General features: G+C 32.5%; 1 protein-coding gene across 10 annotated transcripts in view; it reads right to left on the bottom strand.

Moving 5' to 3' along the window:
- Nucleotides 1–4,484: 4,484 nt before the first annotated feature.
- ADGRL3 (adhesion G protein-coupled receptor L3) overlaps nt 4,485–21,167 on the bottom strand; it is a 955,586-nt gene continuing 938,903 nt past the window's right edge. For all 10 annotated transcript variants that reach the window (XM_044945849.2, XM_044945847.2, XM_044945844.2 and 7 more), the window contains one exon: nt 4,485–12,569. In XM_044945849.2, coding sequence (XP_044801784.1) covers nt 11,770–12,569 — 800 coding nt within the window. In that variant the 3' untranslated portion in view covers nt 4,485–11,769. The remainder of the gene's footprint in view (nt 12,570–21,167) is intronic.

Raw genomic sequence — 21,167 nt, forward strand, 5'->3', positions numbered from 1 at the left:
TTGAGGACTAACACAAAAGTGGGTCTGGGAATATTGACAGGAAAAGAAGGGAAACAAAAGAAAGGATTGGCTGATGAGTAAATCTTTTGACTGAGTGGGAGAAGATGCTGTTGATAAGAAACATTAGATAAGACAGAAATGACATTTGTGAAACACAGACCTATGAAAGGAAAGTGAGTAAGGCCACAAGTAAAGATAACAGAGAGACCGAGAATGAGATTGATAAGGAGGAAAATATTAAAGAGAAAAGAGATCTCATATTTCTATGAGATTAGATAGAATTAGAGAAGGAAATGGCAACTCACTCCAGTACTCTTGCCTGGAAAATCCCTTGGACGGAGGAGCTTGGTAGGCTGCAATCAATGGGGTCGTGAAGAGTCGGACACGACTGAGCAACTTCACTTTTCACTTTCATGCATTGGAGAAGGAAGTGGCAACCCACTCCAGTGTTTTTGCCTGGAGAATCCCAGGGACCGGGGAGCCTGTTGGGCTGCCGTCTATGGGGTCGCGCAGAGTTGGACACGACTGAAGCGACTTAACAGCAGCAGCAGCAGATAGAATATAGCCTGAATATGAGGGAGACCAGACAGGGATGTGGTAAGATGGAAGTAATGACTAGATAGAGGAGAGGAGAGCTTAGGTATAGCTTTGTGAAAATAATGGGAACGGAAATCTTCTAAACATAGCTCAATAAGTAATATAAAGTGAACATGAGAAAGAGGTGGAATGAATGATTATAAATAATTTTTCTGCTCCCCTTGTAAAATATTTTCTATCATTGCATAACTGAAATAGCTATCATCAAAAAGGAGTTAGGACTCTGGATTCTTCTAAAATATGTATCAGATATTTGTATTAACAACTTGTATATAAGAGATGAAAAGTGAAATTGAAAGTGTTAGTCACTCAGTCATGTCCAAATCTTTGCAACCCATGGACTAGAGCCCACCAGACTCTCTCTATATACTATATGTTTATATAAATATATAAATTGCACATGAGTTGATTTATTACCCATGGTTTTTTTTCCCCCCTTATTACAGCAGACGTAAAAAATTCATTATGGGATTCCTTCTTACTAATCTTAGATGCAGCTTTCAAAAGGTGTGTTCCAAGCAGACATTAACATTTGATCAGTTGTCACTAGAGTAAAAACTATTTGACATCCTATCATTTTATCCATGAAAGTTATGTGTTAAGTAGGTTGGTAATTTAAATGTATTAATTCTATGTATTATTGCTAACCATTGAAGGAGAACACTAGTGGCTGTGAGAACCCAGCATAAGTGGTTATTTCTAATGAATGGTTACTGATTTTTCTCTTACCTTCCATGGGGTCCTCCCTGCTATTCCTGATTAGAGAAACATTTAGGAATCACTATTAGCTGTTTACTAGAACTTAAAATAAAAATGTGAATTGGATGACCACCAGGTAAATATTAGCTGGGCATTATATTGAAGAAACTTAATTTACTATCTGTAATACATTGTTAATAGTAAAAAGGTATATCCTTCATTTTACAAGCAACTCATGTTTATAGTGAGTAGATTTTTGAATAGCTGGATTTGTAAATAGCTGTGCAAAATACCAGGTACATATATGGTTTGGTAGTAGTCAAATTTCCAGGGAAAACTTGAAGAAACTTTTGTTCCATGAAGTTAATTCCTGATATTTATCTTTGAATTCTGCATGATCTAAAACTAATAACTGACTTCTTTCTATATGATAATATTCATGAACTTGAAAATGGTGATAGAAACCCACATATTCTGAACAAGAGTTTTTCATCTATGAATTAAAAAATGAAAAATATATTTAATATTCCAGTTGATTTATATTTGAACAATATATAATTTATCTTCATAAATTGAGAGAAAAACTATTTAGATGATTAATCAGTCTCACCTGAGGATAAGAAATTTTCTTTGTAATTTTCTGTATATCATTTCTGCTTTAAAGAGAAACTTTATAAATTTTGAGCATATTTAAACATTTTATTAATGTTAATACTTACCAGTATTTATTAAACTGTTAACTCTGTGATTCTCAGCTCAAGTTGCATATTAAGTCACCTGTGGGCTCTGAAGATTAATTTATACTTGGTCACCACCCAGAGATTTAGATTTAATTGCTATGGAATGAGGTGTGTGTTTGTTTTCTTTTTTTTTCCTAATATACCCCAGGTGATTCTCATTGATGACAGGGCTGAGAAATACTGAGCTATTTTATTGACCTCTATAATAACATAGGAAAATAGCAAGATAAGTTTAATCATCCTCTTCAAAATAAGAGAACGAAATGTAGCACAGTTATTGTGTTTCATAGGGATTTGAATCAGTCTCTCTTTGTAAATGAGAAACACGATTGTTGAGTAAAAATTCTTTGTCTCCAGTGTCTGTTGCCAAATGGATATTTGATGTTAGAAGATAGGAAGGTATATTTAAATAAAGGGATTCTATGACTAGGCAGAATTCTTAAGGTGTCATTCATTTTAATTGCTCTTTCGCCACCTGCAGAATAGGACCAGAGGTTTAGGGCCAATACTTTTGTAACATTATTTCATGATGAGTTATAAAAACCAATTAATATTGAAGGAGTCACACCTACAGCATTTCATTGATGTAAAATACTCAGGGGAAATAAAAAATGCAGTTGTAACAAAAATATTTTGGGCAGTGTTTTACCAACTGAGTTCCATAGGTTAATAGTTTTAAATTGTTGCTCTTCAGATTCCTTGAGGATTTTAGGGCCAATTAAGTTTAGGAAACAACACAATAAATACTCCTCTTTTACTCTGCAGTACATTCTCTGAAATCTTATGATAAAAAGTTATGTTACCTTGTTTAGCCTGACATCTCCCCAAAACGTTTAAACTCAAAGACATTTTTTTTCATCAAATGAGACTTGCTGAAAAACAGCACACACATATAATTTATTTAGTATGAAAAATCTGTTTTAAGAGGTTTTTTTTTTTTTTTTGAGAATTTCATGTGTGTCAAGTACATTATATATCCCATACAAATTAGGTATTGCATTTACTTTAGAGACGAGATGCTCTATTCTTAGAAAAGTAATTTTTCAGAAGTGTACAGTCAGTGACACTTCTCTATTTCTGCCAACTGCCTAGTAAAATGGAGTTTGCATAAACTTTTAGCTCTTTAAAAAGCAGGCTTCATGTTTTTCTTAGTTTCCTTGAATATCTGTTTTCACTCCTTTATTTAAATAAGAAGTGAAAGTAAAAGTGTTAGTCACTCAGTCATGTCTAATTCTGTGACCCAGTGGACTGTAGACCACCAGGCTCCTCTGTCCATGGAACTGTCCAGGCAAGAACACTGGAGTAGGTTGTCATTCCCTTCTCTAGGGGATCTTCCCGACCCAGGGATCCAACCCAGGTCTCTTGCATTACAGGCAGATTCTTCACCGTCTGAGCTACCTCTTTTCAACTAATCATTTAGTTGATGAGATTAATACAATGGACTTTGACCCCAAAAATCTTTTTTTTGAACCAAAAAAGAGAGTTTGGTTCAAAACTCACTAGCTCTATGACTCTGAGGTATGAATTTCAATTTCCTTTGTGTGAAAAAATCCATTTCACCATATGATTGGAAAGATCAAATGAGGCACTGTAAAGAGTCAGGTACACACTAGCCACTCAAGAGTTCCTGATTTCTGTTTCCTTTCCAAAGTATTTTTTTTTTTTATGAAAATGTATTTTCAATATTACAAAGTAGAGGCATCTAAATTATATTTCCTCTAGCTGAAATTTGTACTGATGCTAAGAGTTAGTAAACCAAATAATCAGAATCCCTGACAGTACAGAATGATGATTATATAATGTCTACCTTTGCGATCTACAACATTTACTACATATCATGCCTTTTATTCAAAAGAAGAATAGTGGTGGCTCAGATGATAAAGACTCTGCCTGCAATACAGAAGACCCAGGTTCAATTCCAGGGTTGGGAGAATTCCCTGGAGAAGGGAATGGCTACCCACCGCAGTATTCTCGCCTGGAGCATTTCATGGTGGGCTACAGTCCACGGGGTCGCAAAGAGTCCGACACAACTGAGCAACTAACACCTTCACTTTCACAGAGCACCTAGTTCTCCTTTGAGCCAAAGTTTCATTGGTGACTGATTCCCCTACTTGCCAGTTTGAGAGGAGGAAAAAGAAATTGATCAGGCAGCAGATACAGGACTGCATTTGATTATGTTACATCATTGGCAAACTTTAAGGGCAAACACCAAGTTCTGAATTTAACTTTCTGTTTTCCTGGCAATAATGAATCAACTCATAGACACCTCAGATGGCAGTTTTCTGAAAACATAAACAAAATAGTTTCTTGTTTTATTTTCAGCTTGTCAGAGGAGATTAAAGGGGTGGGGATAGTAAGAGTCCATGTTTCAATTATTATCTTGCAGTTGAAATACTGTTCCCAAACCAGAGTTTGGGTATTACCATATAATAACAGTGACTACATCACTTATTGTTTACTGATATTTTTTTATTGAGGTTTGTAGCTTATGATTTTACATGTGATTGTACAGAAGATTTAAGGGGAAAAAAAAAGTTGGAAACGTTGTACAAGGGAAAAAATCCAATAGATTGAAATCTGGTAAGTGTATATGATAATTTTAATGCCATGTGTAAATATATGAGAATGTAAGAGACCAAAGCCTGCAATAGCTATATTCTAGTTTCTAAAAAAGTGATTTTTATCAATGAGAAATGGTTCATTATTTGTTAGTTTTTAAAATAAACTATCATTTTTAAAAAGATGTATTTTGAATTAGATTTAATGCTTGGCAAGTGGGAAAACAGTATGAAAAAACTTTTCTAATTATCCTTCCATTTTCCAATATATTCACAGAAGCCATTAAGGGAAATCAAGTTGACCCTCTCTACAATTCTTAACGTTGTAGTTCATAGGCAAAGATCAGTGTTAGAATATACAAATAAGACTTGTTTATAAATGAACACATTCTGATTGTCCACAGCTGCTTCAAGACATATCATCTTATATTACTTAGGATGGTAAAGGAAATCTCTATTTTCAAATGAGGCATGAAAATCAATTTTAAATGTTTTTTCCTAATCTCTTGATTCATGATGTCATTCAAAACATAAGACATGGTGACAAATTGAAATACAAGGCATTAAAAAATGCACTAGAGGACAAGGCAGTGGTCAGCATAAGAAGACATTCTGTTTAGTCACTGTATCCTGAGTTCCATCACCAAAGACCTCTACCTACTACTAAAGAGGTGTTGTTATTTTGCCTTTTGAGGTCAACCAATATATTTCATTTTGAATCTGGCTCTATTTTACCTGCTCCACTTTCAGAAGAATCAGAGGAATTCTTAACATTTAAAAGCCAATTTAGGTATGGATTTTAAACCTATTTCCTTGCCAATATATTGTGAAATTCTGCACTCTTGGGCCACTGAGACAAACTTAACTCCTTTAAAATTTAAAATTATCCAACATTGGGCTAACTGTAGACTTTAATAACCTCTCCCTCAGACCACAAAATGGAACATTTTCCTTTTAAAATTATTCATTCTGAATGACAATGTTTACCTAAATAAGATCCTTAGAAGGCATTACTTTCTTCTTCTTTCAAGCTCTTTCCTTTGGCATTTTAGAATGAAAGAAGCACTGGGAACTTTTAGACATACTTGGATTATGGAGTACTTTGATAACACGTCATGTGTACAACTGTCTGCAGAATTTTATGAATTGACTACAATAACTGAAGAGAGAGAAGGACTTGAGAGTACTATTTTCAGCATTGTTAATAATTTGTATTATTCAGTCTCAAAGTTTATTCATATATATATATAATGAATTAATGATTATTGCTTAGTTATGAATTGTTTTGCACAATGTACATAATTCCAATTTAATGTTAATTTAATGTTTATTAGAAAGATTCATAATAAAGCTCTAAAAGGTACAAAGCTACTAGTAGCATTAACTATGTTGACATACAATAGAGTAAGCAGACTACAGCGTGACTGTGAATTGAGGCAAAAATACTCCTATTTAAGAGACATTTATAAAATATTCATGTTTCCTTGAGACAAGACTAAACAAGAAATCTCTAAAGAGGGTTAAAAGTGTTTAGTGTTTTCTGTGGTAAAAATTATAATATGGTAAACTTAAATTTGATTTTTTTCAATACATCAATAACATTTGGTACAGTGTTTAAGATTTTTATCACTCTAAGTAATTTTATTATTTCTTTCTAGATAACCTTTCTCTGTATCTCTAATTTAGTTCTAGTTACCTCACCATGAATTCAACTTGGTTCTGCTCTTCTGTACATATTGTGGTTGAAAACACTTTATTACTTCAACAGAGGTTTTTTTCCTTATATAGTCTTCTATGACTTCTTCACATAAATCAAAGTTCTCCTTTCACACGCCTTCTTAAAAACCATAGTTTGTATTTACCTTTGAAATACTCTAAGGGGATATGAGTTTAGAAAGATTTGTGTGATGTACTATTAAGAGACAGAAATGTTGAAATCAACACATTTGAATAATAACTTAAAGATCCTAGATATTAAAGAATTGCTGGCTTTTAACTTCTTAAGAATAGGGAATGGCAATAACTTTATTTCAAATGAGAAGATGCAAAACCATAACAACTATCTGTTTCATTGCAAAAATCACAAAGTTTGCAATAATGTAAACAAGCTATTTCCTCTGCAAACAGGAAATAAAATAAATGGCATATGGAAGTATGTGTACAGATGAAAGTTGGCTGATTTCCTTTTTAAAGCAAAGAGGAAGTAATCAGGTTAATTAGCAAATAGGAAAGTTCCTCTTCTGGCCTAAGCAGGAAAGAAGAAGCTATAAACACTTGAACTTATTTTAGTCTGGAAATGAAAATTTAGATATTTGTCAATATTCTTCAGATGATTATATAGGGACCTTTTTGCTACTGATTACAAAATTGAATTTATGGTTGGGATCCATCGAATTTATTTTACAAGCTCAAAGATGATTCTCATGTAGAATTCATTTGCACAAAAATGCTTCCATAAGCTATTTTGCAATGTTGCTGCTTCACTTTTGTGCTTCCATGTTACTAATTTATGTATAGAAATCTAACATAAGACATATTTAAAGTATTACTTAGAAATGCATAATAATTACTTAGGTAGTGAGCTATAATTAGGAATTGCTAAACATGAGCTAATTAATTCTTAATATCTTGATACTATTATTATAGTACATTGGGGAGATCATACATATTGCTATTTTATCTAAAATATATATTTGTTAAAGAAGAAAGGACATTCTTGTCAGCATTTTCAGAGTTACTCAAAATCAAATCAAATTAGGATTTGGGTTCTTATTTTTTTCTTTCTAAATTTTTCTCTCTCTAAATATGAACAATTACATACTAGTTCTACAGTGTTTTTTGAAAAATACCATAAGCAGTTGCACTTTGGTACAGTACTGATGGACAACTTCTAAAAAAAGGAATTCTTCTTTCACTAATAGGAGGTGATTTTGAAGTTGATCTTTAGACAACCTAGAAGAAATATTTTCCTCTCCCTTTTGGTCTCCATAATTGAGCAAAAAGTTAGTCTTTGAAGTTTTTAATCTCATTTTTTAAAGCAGGCAAATTACAATGGATTGAACAGGTTTGAGGGAAAAAGCTGCAGATATTCCCTGACTTTAAGTTTATGGGTTCTTAAATAATTCATTTATAATATATCCTTTTTTCCATTATTATGAAAACTTTTGTTATACCAACTAAGTTAATATTAAAAAATTTAAATATGAAATCTTAAAAACCTTTCCTCATAATGTCAACATTTTTAGGCTAATGGTAATTTAAAAATACAAATCACAACTACATTTTAATTTCAGTCATTATAAAATTTGCATTACAGGAGGTGAAGGGGTGTCCTTTACCTGCATTTAATTACTACATTATACTGACTATTTTTAACTTCAAGATAATTTTTCATGCCAATTATTTTTTGCCATTATGATTATTTTAGCATAACAATTTATTATTTAACTATAGTATTTTTAATTTTAATAGAGTGAAAACAAAAGATGCTCAAAAACTTAATTGGAATTCCTGCCTATTTCTCCTCACAAAATTTATATTTCTCCATAAATATTATCAATTAGGAACATGGGCTATGCAACAATCCAACATTTTCTAAATCAACTAGACACGAGGTTTGTAAGCTAATGCCCTATTAAAGTATCATGTGAAACAGACCTCAAAAAGGAAACAAATTGTAAAATGTTATAAAAATGTTATTTTACTTGGAAATAATAACTTGTTTCACTGCATAACTTTTACTTCCAGTTCTCCAAATAATGTACAATGTAGTATAGTATGTTTGGTGAAAATTTACTTTTTGATGGAAAATCAGATAAATACACCAAAATATGCAAATAAAAGGGTGATGAATGTCACAGAGTACTGAAAGTATAGGGTCACCCAAATATGATTAAGAAAATTTAAAAGTTATTATCAATTGCCACACATGAAAATGCACGTGAAAGAAGATTCAAATTCAGGAATTCAACCCTTGCTCCTGTAAAGAGGACTAGAGGAATACATGACAGACAGACACAAATTTCTATTGAAATGTATACATAATTAACTCTTTCATCCACTATTTTGTCTTCACTATAGTCACATTCAATTTGGGGGAATAATCTCTTCTTGTGAAAGTCTTTGGGATCTTAAGTCTCTCTGAAAGCACACCAATTATGATGTATGCAAGTTCAAAAATCTGACCCTTTCATCTTGACATAAGCGCTTGGTGGTTACCAACAGAACTGAAGGGCTTTCCCCATCAGTCTATGTATTCAAGTGATCTTCTTCAACTTGGACTATGTAGAGCTGGGAGATTATCAGCTTCAAATTTCCATATAATGAAACACAAAAAATAATGGTCAGGGAGGTAGCAATAGCAGAAAATCAGAATTGGCATCATCAGCAAGCTGAATTGAGGTAGTTTCCCCATTATTCTGTGAAACTAGCTTCTTATTGATGGAGTTGTTTTCATATAGATTACTTTTGGATTGGCAAAACTAGTGTAAGTACTCATAAATCCACAGACTACATTTGTGTTTCTGAAATTACCTTAAGCATGTCTAAAAGGGATTCATTCATTATCAAATGTATTCTATATACCAGATAGACTAACCACCTTTTAGGAGCTAATATTGCCATATGTGGTAATTGAAAACCTAATTACTCATAAAGCTTGTGGTTCTCCTGTAACTTAGAGACAAGTGTAGACTTAAAAAATATTTATGTCAAGTGACTAAAAGGAATGATGCATAAGATATTTTGAGGTGATATTAATTTAAGGTTATGATGTACTCTGGCCCAGTACAGAATTTTTTGTTTCATTTTATATTAAAACTGTATACATAGATTACGGGCTACTCTCTAAACTACTCTTTCTAATCTTAATTCAAGAAATTAATTTATAGGTGGCTGATGTTTAAATTTTTTGAAAAAATAAAGAAAAAAAATCACCAAGAAATCATATAATACAATTAGAAATTATAATTTGGCAAATTCATTCTAACTTTGCCCTAGGAGGGTCCCCATGCTTGCACACTGCTGGTAAAGATTCTTCAGTAACTGGAGATCTAGAAAGTTTCTTTGAAAGGACTTTTTCCCTCTCATTTTATCTATACATAGAAAAACAACCAAAAAATAGCATAAAAATGTCTTATGTTTATAAAATGGGTATTCTCTTTGCCATTATTCTTGCATTTTTAGCCAATGTAATTAATTTAACTATTTAACATCAAAATGAAGAATACAATGGAGGAAAAAATATGATCCTTCTTTTCCGAATACTTTAAATCTCTGATTGAAGCTGACTTTTATAATAAGCCGTGTGACTGAAGCTGGCTTATAAATAAGCACATAGTAATCTATATATTAACCTGCTTGAAAGTAAGTTATGCATCTTATTTCAGCCAACATAAAAATGCCCATCTCATTTTTCTCTTATACTTTGTCTGCAAAAACTAATTTTGTGCTTAGTTTATTCACCTAGGCAGATTGATTTCTTTAGCACGGCTCATTTGGGCCACAGAGGATTAGCAGAATTTATATACTGAAAACAGAAGGAAAGAAAGGTGAGAAAAATGAAAAGAATAATTAATCATATAGTACATACATCAATACAATATCTTCTAAATCTCAATCAGTTGTTTATTGGTTGGCAAACAAGTTTCACTTTTACAACAAATATTAGTAATGAGGTCATCCAACTTTGAGACCATACAAAATGGATCATAAATTAAAAAAAAAATTGTATGTGCTGCTAATTTACCTCTTATAATCCTACATTACTTAAAATCCTGTCAAATAAATAATTTTCCTGTTAATAAACAGAGGAGTTTTCTTTTTTAAATCACTTCAAAATAACTTGACCTTTTGATTCTTTCTACAATTGAGTGAATTTCCTTTAAAAATTGGTAGTGCAGGTGCCCACTTAGGGATCAGACTGAGTAGTCAGCACTTTCACACCTATGGGATACCGTTTTTCACATGCAGAAGCCCCACTAGTTCTACTGACATCTCTTGACTTCTAGAATCATAGCTACTGTCTTAGTGATGAACTGCTTGCCAAATATGCTTTGCATTACAACAGATGTGCACTGTAAACATAAAAGTTCTTCCTGCTCTAACTTGCAAAAATGCTCTTGGAAATATTCTGACTGAATAAAGATATATAGTGAGGGAAGGAAGTCTAATTTTATTTATTTTATTTTTTTGTAAAAAATAATTTGTTTGCATTACTAGAAAATGATTCTTATAAAGTGATAGCTTCATTTATTTATTTATTTTTTGCCAGGTGAAATTTTAAAGAAAAAAGGAACGAAAGAAAGGAAAGAAAAGAAAGAAATGAAGAAAGAAAAGAAAGAAGAAAGGAAGGAAACTTTGCTCTTAACTGGTAGACAAACTTGCAAGACCAGCACGAAAGAAAAAGAAAATTTCTTTTTTTTTTTTTTTTTTTCCACTACATTAACAGGACTCAAATTCTGGAGGAACAGAAAGCAGACTACATGTGCAATGCTAGTATCTGTACATTACATAGAAATTGTTCAGTTTTTTTTCTGCCATTAGTTTATCATCAGTTAATACAGCAAATCATAAAATATGCATTTAGCATATAATTCTAGAATTCCCCTCCATTTCATTATTGATTCTGTTGTTTGATTTTGTATACCACAGCTATTCCCACTGTGGTGAATTCAGGTTGTGAATGACTAAAAACCACTATGTGATACAGTTTGCTTTGCTTGTATGTTTGTGCAACACTCCAGTCTAGATGCAGCATTGTTACTAACTTCAAACAACCATTCTGGCCTTTGAAAAAATCAGGTCCTTGTAATTATAGTAACAGAGCATCAGAGATGTTAGAACAAACACAACATAATTCAACAAGGCCACAATGAGTGCCATTTTCTTCAAATCTCGTTCATTAACATAATGAAGTCTCCATCTTGGGTGCGGGGGGTGAAGGGCAAGAAAGGAGAGGGCACAGGGGAATTTCAGCAGTTATCTTTTTCCCCTGGGCTGACCTAAAAATCCCAGTTTAAAAAAAAAAAAAAAAAAAAGGAGTCTGAGAGTTTGTGTTTGTCGTTCAAGAACAGCATAAAGATTTAAAAGAACACACATTATTACCACTGCGTATATCAACTCAGCACAGTCTATCAGGTGTTAGCAGTCTTGTTGGCTTAAATTTCTGTCATCTTCTATAGGCTAGTGACCAAATGAGCTGGTCCTTTTGAACTTCCCTCTGGAGGGGTCCCATCTTTGTTTGGAGGAACTATAAACCCATCACTGCTACCGCGACCTAGCTGGTAGTAGGTGTGCAGCTGATGGACGTGGTTTCTGGAGCCTAGGTTTGGCATGCTTTTGTAGTAAACATCTTCAGCATCACCACATTTGGCCGGTGGGGGTTCGGTCTGGGTGCTGGTGGTAACGCTCTCTGCAGTGGGCACGCCAGCCAGCGCTGGCATGCTGGTGTAGAGAGAGTCCCTGTGGGGTGACTGGAGATCTTCTGTGTGCTCGTTGGTTAACAAAGGGAAAAAGCTCTCACTGTGGTCTTGGGGGATCCGCCTTCTGGTGTAATGGTGTAGCTGATGGTTCTCTGTGGAGTAGACTCTTGGGGGCAGCAAAGGAGCATCTGATTCCTCATGAATCAATTCCAGGCCCAGACTTTCCTCATGGTTGAAGGAGGTGGCATCATCCAGGACAATGGCATCATCTTCACTCCCACTGCCCAGGTTGTTCACCAGCTTGTTCATCAGATTCCTGTTCTGTTCGCTGGAGCGCTCATGGTTATTCAGGTAAGATGGGATATAGTTGGAAGTGAGTTCCTTCAGAATCTTTTTCTCTAGGGCGGTCTCGTTATGGTTATAGCCACGGTCTATGATTTGCACACAGTTGCTCAGGTATTCACCACTGGCAATGCTGTAACTGTTGCCATGGTTACCATTCAGTGGTAGAGTATCCATGACACTTGTATCCCTGGCATTGTTCAGAAGCCCCTCTGAAAAAGATCACAAAACATTATGACATTCATGTCCAATTGGCCATAGAACACATACACAGACACAAAAGCAAAAACACCCGACTATGAAGTATGTATAAATTGGTAGCAATTTTAATCAAGTATAAAATGTTTAGAAATAAAAAAGTACTATTAAATCTATATATACATATCTATATAAATATATATATGTAAACTTGGACAATTGATAGAAATCTTATAAAAAGAAAATAAGTATTTACAGTAAATCTCTAAAAGAATTTTAAAACTCTATAAATTTGCACAAAACCCTATAAAGTTCCATACAAACATTGCCTGACACTATTTGAAACATATTTGGTTATAAGTTAGGAAAAAAACACAAAATTTTCTGTAGCCATTCACAGCTTTCAATTTATACACACCAAAGTCAATCAATAATTCATTACCTTTTAATTTTATGTGTTGTCTTAACATTGAAATAGGTATAGAATTAACATAATTCATGGTGTGGTACTTTGAATATACTAATCAAAGTAGAAGATTCAAGCACTGTCTAACAATTTGGTATGTAATTTTGTAAAACTGAGAAATCCCTATACAAAAACCACAAAAGGATTATGTTAAATTTGTCAGAATGATATAGTTATGAAATAATGCCTAGGTAAATAAATGGCACATCAAAATAATTTGCAAATGGGAACTTTCAAAACAGAAATATTTTGATTTACTTTCCATTTTTTTTTCTGTTATAAGCACTTTGATTACTATTATCTATCCATTAGTAATCGTTAGGGTCCTTAGATCATTCTACAAAAGAATGTATAAAACATGGGATCTAATTCCTAAAAACATAGTGTCAGTATTTAAGGTTCCATTTCATAATGAGTGATGACTTTGTGTGCATATTAAACTTTGGGTTTAAAAGAGATTAAACATCTTATTCTGGGAAGATACAGCTGCAGTGATATAAATCTGACCATGTGCTTCTTCAAGGTTTTTGCATTTTCTTGAATGAACAAGAATCCAAGAATCAATAATAGTTATATAAATTACTTCAAATGCAACCACAAAATAAAATAAAACACAAACATTTAACCAATACTGCTAAATATAGGTACTTCTTTATAGAACAATTTTTTTTTTAAGAATTCCATTAAACTTCTCAATACATCATTAACTTGTGAAAATATAGCATTCATTCTATATCTGTGATGCAGTTATGTTTACCAAAAGTGAGCTAGTTCATTACTGGTTTAAATAAAGTGTTCCAAATATATCAATTTTTATATGGACTTCTGATGCATACTCTGTATTCAAGTAACACAGTTTTCAAAAATGACAATGCACTGAATCCATTAAAAAAGCAGCCATCACAGACATAGGGTGAAGCGATTTATTTTCATGTTATAAGATATCTTGTAGACAAATCCACGATGTTAAGAAAAAATAAAAGTAAATGTTTTTTAAAGGGCCATATGTGATGGGTGATTGCTGCTGTAGAGGCTGCTATGGTATGCTTGATGGTTATGGTTGAGCAACTGATGCATTGAAACGTGTTTATTATTTCTGTTGTCAATGCATTAGGTACAGGTTGAAAACAGCCATACTAAAAGAAGGTGGATACATTCTATGTGACATGTATTTGTGTGATGGAATGTAGTAATGAAAATTAAAAGTTTATGAATTACTTAGCAAAAATAAATGCTTAATTTAAAAACAATTTAACTCACACAAACATTACATGAGACTTAACAATTATGTTACGTGACACGATAAAAGAATCAGACAACAAAAGCGTCTAATCTCTGTTAACATATATTTATATAAGTTGATTTATAGGTTCTTTAGTTTTTAAATTGTGAGATGAACTGTTTTTAATAACTACATCATCTATATGTGATGCAATAAAAGTGAACTAAAAAAAATTACATTTGATATGCAATGTTTAGCTTTACTCCCATACTTGTCTCTCTGTAGGGCTCTAAACGACAGCATGGAGAAAAGGAAAGAAAAAACAACAAGTAAGCTTACAGCGACAGTAGAAGAAACATGAGTAAAAAGCAAATTGATGATATGCAGAAAAAAGAGTCAAAGGAAATAATTCCACTGCCCCAAAATTCATGAGTCTGTGTTACATGGCTTATCATAATTAAAAATACTGAAATGTTAGAAAATAAGAAACCCCCATAACACATGCTAATAAAATGAGTAATAAGCGTTTAGTCAGTTTGTAAATTTCAAACAAATACACATTTATTTTAAAGTTAAAATTATCACACCAACCAAAGAGAGTAAAATCCTGAGGGCAAGCCATGACATTTTCCACAATTTTAATTCAATATTACATATATATTTGTGTGTACATGTTAGGACATACTTGCTTCTAAGGAATGTCACTTTAAGTTTTTTTCAGTTAGATTATTAGTAAATTCTTTAGTTTGTATATAGAGAAAAGAAAAACACTTTTTTTAGTTTTTATGTTTGTTTTCTTATGTATCTTCTCATGTACAAAGGTTATTTTTTTCCCACTGTACCTATACAAATGCTTTTTATCATTTGTAAATAATACTGATCAATACTGTCATTTCTGGAGCTCATATTCAAAAGTTGTTTAACTATGGAGAAAGAAAAATGTTAAATCCAACCATTATTCTGTATCATGAAAATGTGAAGGGAAAAAATACCACCAATCAATATCAAGTTTTCCTCTGGATTGTTGCATAATCATATGCAATCAAACATTTTAAAAGTTAATACTTTAAAAACAACTATAAAAACATTATTTTAAAAAATTCTCATATTTTAATCCAGTCAAAAAACTGCTCTTGCTGATTTTCTTTATAAGAGGATTAAATCATCACAAAATAAAAGTCAGCAAAGTCGCTGGGCTAGATAATTTCAAGAGATTCAGACTTGTTACAATTTAACCACTGCTTTAGAGGTACTGTTTTTGTACTTTAAAAGTTGATTTGCTTCTCAGCAAAAGACCAACAATATTTCAAAATGCAGAGAAAATTTCTTTTAAAGAAGAAGAATTTGAAATAAAAAGCCAAATTAGTATAGCAACAGATGTAAATTGCTTGTAGGCTCATTATGGCCCCTTCTGTAAATGATAACGTTTTAGAAGTGGAAAGCACAGGAGAGGTAACTGAAGTTCAGCTTCTGCTTTGCAAGATGAGGAAGCTGCAGCCAAGAGAGACTGAGCCTTATCTAACACCCCTCTGCTAACAGTGGCAGAACTGGGATCAGAAGGGGAATCTTGATTGACTTCATGCACTACTCCCTTCTACCTCCTTCTCTTCACATCTTGCCTTAGACTTTGAAAGCTGTAACAGAATATTTAATTATATACTTTATACTATAACCTTGTATTCTTGACAACTATAATGTATTCTTCATGTATCCCATCCTAAAGATATGTCTTTCTTTAAAGTTTTAGAATTGAATTAAGTCACCTTAAAATGTAAATTAACTTGTAAAAGCATGACTTCTCTATATATTACATTTTGTTGACAGGTTAATCTATAATAAGATTTATCTAACAAAAACTGAACTATCCAATACTGATAGGAAGATAATGGTCCAGAAATACTGTGCATGAAGTTTTAAATATTTCCACAAAGAGAATCTGAATCCAATCTAACAAAGGTATATTATTCATTTTTGTTCCTAAGTCTATATGCATCAGGAACACTATAACATATCTTTACATATTTTAAATAAAGGTATAAAAACCAAAAATGGATACTTTAAATCCAAATGCTTCTTTGCTTGGATGGCATTGGTATAACAGAATTAAAGGACCAACAGAACAGAACCAAGTCGTAATTCAACATAAACCACTCCAGTACATACCGAGCCACCTATATTTCATGTAAGATTTCACCTTGCCAGTAAGAATATAAGTGCATTCATCTGAAAGCATAAGATTAGTAGCAATATGATAGTCACCAAGTTTTATTTTTGGTCAGTGGTAAAACATCATTTTAAGCACTACCATAGTTTCTTAACATCTTAAAAAATACTAAAACATAAAGTAGTTGAACAATTCCATTTCTGATTCTGAAAACCAATAATAAAATTATTTACTTCTGTTTTTAAGAAAAGTCAGCCAAATGTAGTTTACTGGCATAAACAACAAATCCATTCAGAAGTAACCTTTGTGAATTTATTGATAATCTTAATAGTAATATTCAGTAATAGGCTTGACAGGAATAAAACTTTGGATTTATATAGTATTATTTTAAATTTTGTCATGAAAAATTCACTTTGAAAGTGTTTATATAATAGTGTTCCATACTTAGAAAAATCTCCTAATTTAGAATGTCAGTAATAAAGTAAGACAAGAAGGTAAATACGGAATTAGGGAAAACATAGATTAATGATTGTTACTTTTTCATTATGTATGACATTAGAAATTATATCTGAATAGTCAAAAGAGCTAAATAAAATGTGATCTAAATTTATTACTTATTTTAAACCAATTTCCAACAATTCTTTGTGTAAGGTGAACAATGTAGAACAGATATAATTTGCAAATATGGTGTAAATCTTCATTTAGTATCATTTAAAACTTAATACGTCAGCACACTTTAAAATGCTTCTAATGACACGGTTATCTGTCATTTAGACTAATGAAAATAAAGAAAAGCCCCAGACAAGCCTTCGTAAAGTCTGCAGAATTGTTCTGCCAAACCACATTTGGTGCATTGTGTGATATACACACCACTGAGTGCTACAACGAAATAAGGATATTGGCAAACAGTAAATGATATAAAGGGGGTAACCATGAAGAAACTTTCTTCTATTGATAGCACTAAGGCTGCTTTACTAGAATAAAAAGGTGACTAAAAGAAGCCCGATTAACTACTTTCAGGTATTTCAAGGATGCCACAGACAGCAGAAAAATGCTTTGCTCATCTTTGTTCGAGAAGGCAAAGCTAAGCATCATGGCCAGAGGCAAATTTCGGTTTGGTGGAAAGAAAAATATTTATAACAAATGGAACATTTCAACAATTGAATATTTAAGATCCTGAGCTAGGAAGGGCATCATTAGAGGAAATACTTAAGCATAGGCTGACAGAATGTCCATAGCATAGCAAAGAGGATTCAGTGCGTTCTCTCCCTTCTTTTAATTCTAGGTCTATGATTCTCAGGTGTAAATCTTAAGAAACTGGATAAAATTAACAGTTTGCTTAATTATTTTTCCTACTGACAAACAACTTGACTATATTCCTGAAGTCACTTCTGAATTATTGGCTTTGAAATTTTTGAAATCATTTATAATCGTCTTTTGTATCTAACAAGGTGTCACCTAGGAAACTCAGATAATTTTAGAGAGATACCCAAAGACCATGTTGCAACAAAAATGTTTTGTTTTGGAATAAACATTCACACCAAGTTTTCACATTCATGCCAGTAATTTTTCACCTCTGACTAAGAAGGACACACACACACACACACATATTCCCAAAAAAGGATAATAGACATTTTACTCAAGATTGCCTAGGAAAGTTAAAATATATCTAATCTATCATGTCCAGCTTGAAGGAACTATTGAAGTCTCTCTGTTATAGTGAGTTATTTTCAAATATAATTTTAAATAGTTGGATCACTGACTAAATTTTTTCTTTTATAAAACTTTTACTTGAGTAATTTTTTTATGTGGTCACTTTACTTATGATATGAATATTTTTAATTTCTTGTGCCCCAATATATTTTTATCTTAAAAAAGGTAGTGTCACATACAAATGCTTAGATTGTAAGTGGTTTTAAAGAGACATGCTTATCTGAGATATAATTTAAAGTTGGAGGATATACAGAGGAGCCATATCCAAAACCCTTGCTGTTAACATGCAGCCACAGTAGAAAAAGCATTTCACGACCTTCCTGAGTCAGTGCATATAGGCAATATTAAGATAGGGTAGAACTTGATCTGTTACTGTTCAGTTCACTGTTCTTTCCTCCACAGCTTATTTCACTGTTTTCCATGAAGTTGATCTAAGTGCTTTCATTAGTACTGATATTTGTGCCTAGAGTGTGTTTCATGGTAGAAGAGAGTAAGATTACTTTCTTGATCTTATAGCATTAAGATCACTGAATCAAGTCTTCTTTATCTTACTTACCTTAGGCAAATAGTTCATTTCTCAAAATGAATACATAGGTATTTAGTATGGAAATCAATCAACAACAAGAAAAGTACTGACAAACCACAAAACATTTTATAACATTACAGAGAACAAACACATATTGGTGAATCAAGCATTTGTTTATCAGAAGGAAAAAATCCATTTCTTACTAAGGAAAACCTAAGGAAAATGGAAAATAAAAGCACCAAGAAGGGTGAAAGGTGAAAAGAGTCTGTGTGTCTGCTTCCAAAAGAAAGAAGAGGCAGGAAGAAGGAAAGAAAAATAGAATGTGGCCATAAAAGCTACATAAAATGGGACTTTCACTTGAAAAAGTTAAGATAAACTCCAGCACACCTTGTGCGTTGTACATGCTGACAGAAGGGTTGTTACAGACCGCCGGTTCCCCAAGCAATGTATTATAGGGATTGTTAGTACCATGCGGGCGAAGCAGAGCATTGCTTATAAGATGATTAGCCATGGCTCCTGGAGCAGCCCCATAGAAAGACAGAGAAAAAAAAAAAAAAAAAAAAGGTCAATCAGGCAAATGTGTTTGAAAAAAAGAAAGGAAACATTTAGAATGATAACAGTTGATATAGTCCTGATTACAGGCAGGCAGCTAGTCAGACTCAAAAATATATGCCACTAAAGCACACATGTTTCCAACAATGCACATATCTGAGTCAATGGGAAAGAAAGAAGATGATTTATAATGTTAAGCCACATTTAGGGGGTTCTCTTTCCCAGAGTGTAAGCAAGAATATATTCCCATGCTTGCTAAAAATGAAAGATTTTTTAAAAAAGCAAAATATAGTCTTCCATATAAACAAAACACAAAACACAAAAGCTTAAAGAAAGTTTAAAACACAGAAAGAAAAGCTAAAATTAAAACATTCATTCAATCACAGAAACCACGGGGTTGTTTCCAATGAAAATAATAAAAGGCAACATTTATGATAAAACACTCATTTGGAGAGCAGTTGTGGACACAACAGAAGATTTTGACATTACTTACAATTCTATGAAGAAGACTTATTCAAATTGAAATAAAATAAAATGCAATCATACTTGTTAGTTCACCATAGTAAGCATTAGGTGAACTTTCAAATCTGATAAAATGATCATAAGGATATTATTCTAAAATACTTTAAATTAAATATTAAGTTCATGGTATCAACCAATACATATAATTACATTTTCCATTTTCCAACTGGTGGGTTTTGGCATAGCAAAGTAAGAAAGTTAAACTCTTTCATTTCTTTATGAATAGAAGTACTTAGTCTCTACCAAACTGTCAGCATGCATTACAACTTCCCATCTTTCATAGCAATTTAACCAAAAAGGCAAAAACTTTAGAAGATAGTTTTATTAAATTAGGCCATATATGAAAAACATAGATATATATGTATTTATGTTAGATGATAAAGGAAAAATCACTGAAGAAAGAAAAATACAAACTGTATAAGGGTAGGTTGAAAACACTTTATTAATTTAAATATATAAATATTAGAAAATGAAAATATAACATATAGAACAGGAGAAAATATTTGCAAAAGGTACATTTACAAACAATTTACAAATGTTTGCAGTCCAACAAAGGACTAGTATCTGGGATATCTGGGACTTTGGAGAACTCCAAAAAGTCAACAGTAAAAAACAATCAACAACAAACAAAACCGAAAACAATTCAATTAGAAAATGGACCAAAGGTATAAACAGATGTGTCATGGAAAAGTGTAGACAGGCGGCAAACAAGTTCATAATGAGAAAAGGAGAAAGAATGGTTTAGGAAAATAACAGGTTAAAACCATAATGAGATATCACTATACACTTAAAAATGGTGATGACATCAAATGTTGGCATGGATAAAGAGAAATGAGATCACTCATACTTTGCTGATGCAAGTATACAGTAGTACAGCTATTCTGAAAAGTAGTTTGGACTTTCTTATAAAACTAAATGTACAATATTGTAAAATAATTAGCCTCCAATTAAAATAAATAAATAAATTAAAAAAACCTAAATGTACAATTACCATACCACCCAGCTACTGTACTCTTGTACTTTTATCCCAGAGAATTGGAAATTCACGCTGGCACAAAAACCTACAGATTCAGGGCAGCTTTATTCTTAATAGTCCATAATGGGGAAGTGTCCAGATGTCCTTCATCTGGTGAGTGGTTAAACAATCTGTGGCACATCCATACCATGGAATACTACTTGGAAATAAAGCTGAACAACTATCAATACACATAATGACCTGGATGAGTTGCTAGAGAATTATACTGGGTAAAAGAGACAATTCAAAAGATTTACACTGAATGATTCCATAAATATGTATATAATAATCTAGAAATGACAAAATTATAGAAATGCAGAACAGATTAATGGCTCCCAGGGTTGAAAAATGCAAGTGGGAAGGAGGTAGGCATGGTCATAAAGGGGCAACATGAGGCATCCTTGATGGAATGACTCTGTATCTTGCCTATGG

The sequence above is a fragment of the Bubalus bubalis genome, chromosome 7 (genome assembly GCF_019923935.1).
Source record: "Bubalus bubalis isolate 160015118507 breed Murrah chromosome 7, NDDB_SH_1, whole genome shotgun sequence".
NCBI classification, from domain to species: domain Eukaryota; kingdom Metazoa; phylum Chordata; class Mammalia; order Artiodactyla; family Bovidae; genus Bubalus; species Bubalus bubalis.